Raw genomic sequence first — 1,586 nt, 5'->3', positions numbered from 1 at the left:
TGCCCCTCTCTGGAGCCCATGGTGCAGCCCGGCCCCTGAGGCAGAGACACCCTCCGGAGCCAGGCTGGGCTGGCCTGAGAGCGGGCTGGCCCGGGGTGCCCGGCACCACTCGGGGCTGCGGGTGAAGCTCTGCCTTGGGCTTTCGGCCCTCCCCTCTTCCCCGCTTCCCCCCGGGCCTGCTTCCGTGGGGTCACCCTGAAATCCAAAGCTTCCTCCCGATAGAGCAAACGGACCAACCTGAAGAAGCCCAACTCGGAGAGGACGGGGCATGGGCTGAGGGTCCGCTTCAACCCCCTGGCACTTCTCCTCGACGCCTCCCTGGAGGGGGAGTTCGACCTGGTGCAGAGGATCATCTACGAGGTGAGTGGGCGGGCGGCCGCAGCCCTGGTGGCCCTGGGCAGGGCTGGGGCTCACGCGCCCTTTGTCCTAGGTGGAGGACCCCAGCAAGCCCAACGACGAGGGCATCACCCCGCTGCACAACGCCGTCTGTGCCGGGCACCACCAGATTGTGAAGTTCCTGCTGGATTTCGGGGTCAACGTGAATGCCGCCGACAGCGACGGCTGGTGAGGGCCCCGGGGCGCTGGGGTGGTGGGGAGAAGGGGAGAAGGGAAGAGGACGAGGGTGGCAACTTGCTCCCAGGCCTGCGTGTCCTCCTGGTCTTCGTTCTCGCGGGGGTTTTGTTAAAGGCTCGGCCGTGATCACGCTCTTCACGTGGCTGACCGCTGACTGTAGGCTGAGCCTCTGCTGATCCATACGTTTTCAAGCGGCCAGAAAGCCTGTGTGGAGGGGAGCCTCGCGGGCCGGCCGCTGCGCCGCAGGCCCTGTGCCCCGTGGATCTCATCGTGAGCTTCAGGCAGCAGTCTGCAGTGCTGCGTTTGAACAGCTGTTTTTTGTATATTGTGGTGAAACACAGCCGTCACTGTCGCAGCCATTGTAAGGGACACATCATTGGTGTGAGGGACATTCGTGCTGTCGCACTGTGAGCACCCAGCTTCCGGGCCGGTGTTCAGTCCGCTCCCCGCCCGCCCTTTTCAGAAACGTGTGTGTGGCCCCAAACTGTTAGTAGAAGTGAGGCCACTACACAGGCAGCAGCACAGCAGCTCGCGGGGCGCTGAGCACACAGCCCTGGGGGCCGCCTGGGACCCGGCCGGGCGTAAGCACCTCCTCTGTCCCTGCAGGACGCCGCTGCACTGCGCCGCTTCCTGCAACAGCGTCCACCTCTGCAAACAGCTGGTGGAGAGCGGCGCCGCCATCTTCGCCTCCACCATCAGCGACGTTGAGACTGCTGCGGACAAGTGCGAAGAGGCGGAGGAAGGCTACCCCCAGTGCTCCCAGTTCTTACACGGTGCGGGGCGGGCGGCCGGGGGTCCCCGGGGGAGAGGCCTGTGAGGGCTGAGGTGTCCCAGGGTGGGTCTCCCATCCTGTCCTGTGGGGGAGGGAAGCTCCCTTCTCCATTAGGCTGCGCTGGGTTTTCCAAGGGCTAAACAGTCAACAGGCCATCCACGCTACACCCGATGGGAGAACCTGTGGGCCCAGCCTACCTTAGACCCTAGGGACAAAGTGACAAATGAAACAGGCAATGCCC

General features: G+C 64.7%; 1 protein-coding gene across 3 annotated transcripts in view; it reads left to right on the top strand.

Moving 5' to 3' along the window:
* PPP1R13B (protein phosphatase 1 regulatory subunit 13B) overlaps positions 1–1,586 on the top strand; it is a 52,894-nt gene that overhangs the window by 49,316 nt on the left and 1,992 nt on the right. For all 3 annotated transcript variants that reach the window (XM_024758749.1, XM_024758741.1, XM_024758736.1), the window contains 3 exons: positions 223–360; positions 431–564; positions 1,180–1,346. In XM_024758749.1, coding sequence (XP_024614517.1) covers positions 223–360; positions 431–564; positions 1,180–1,346 — 439 coding nt within the window. The remainder of the gene's footprint in view (positions 1–222; positions 361–430; positions 565–1,179; positions 1,347–1,586) is intronic.

This window comes from Neophocaena asiaeorientalis, unplaced genomic scaffold (assembly GCF_003031525.2).
Source record: "Neophocaena asiaeorientalis asiaeorientalis breed wild unplaced genomic scaffold, Neophocaena_asiaeorientalis_V1.1 scaffold476, whole genome shotgun sequence".
Lineage (NCBI taxonomy): Eukaryota > Metazoa > Chordata > Mammalia > Artiodactyla > Phocoenidae > Neophocaena > Neophocaena asiaeorientalis.
Note: the sequence above shows the minus strand (reverse complement) of the source record. Positions and strands in the feature narration are given on the sequence as shown.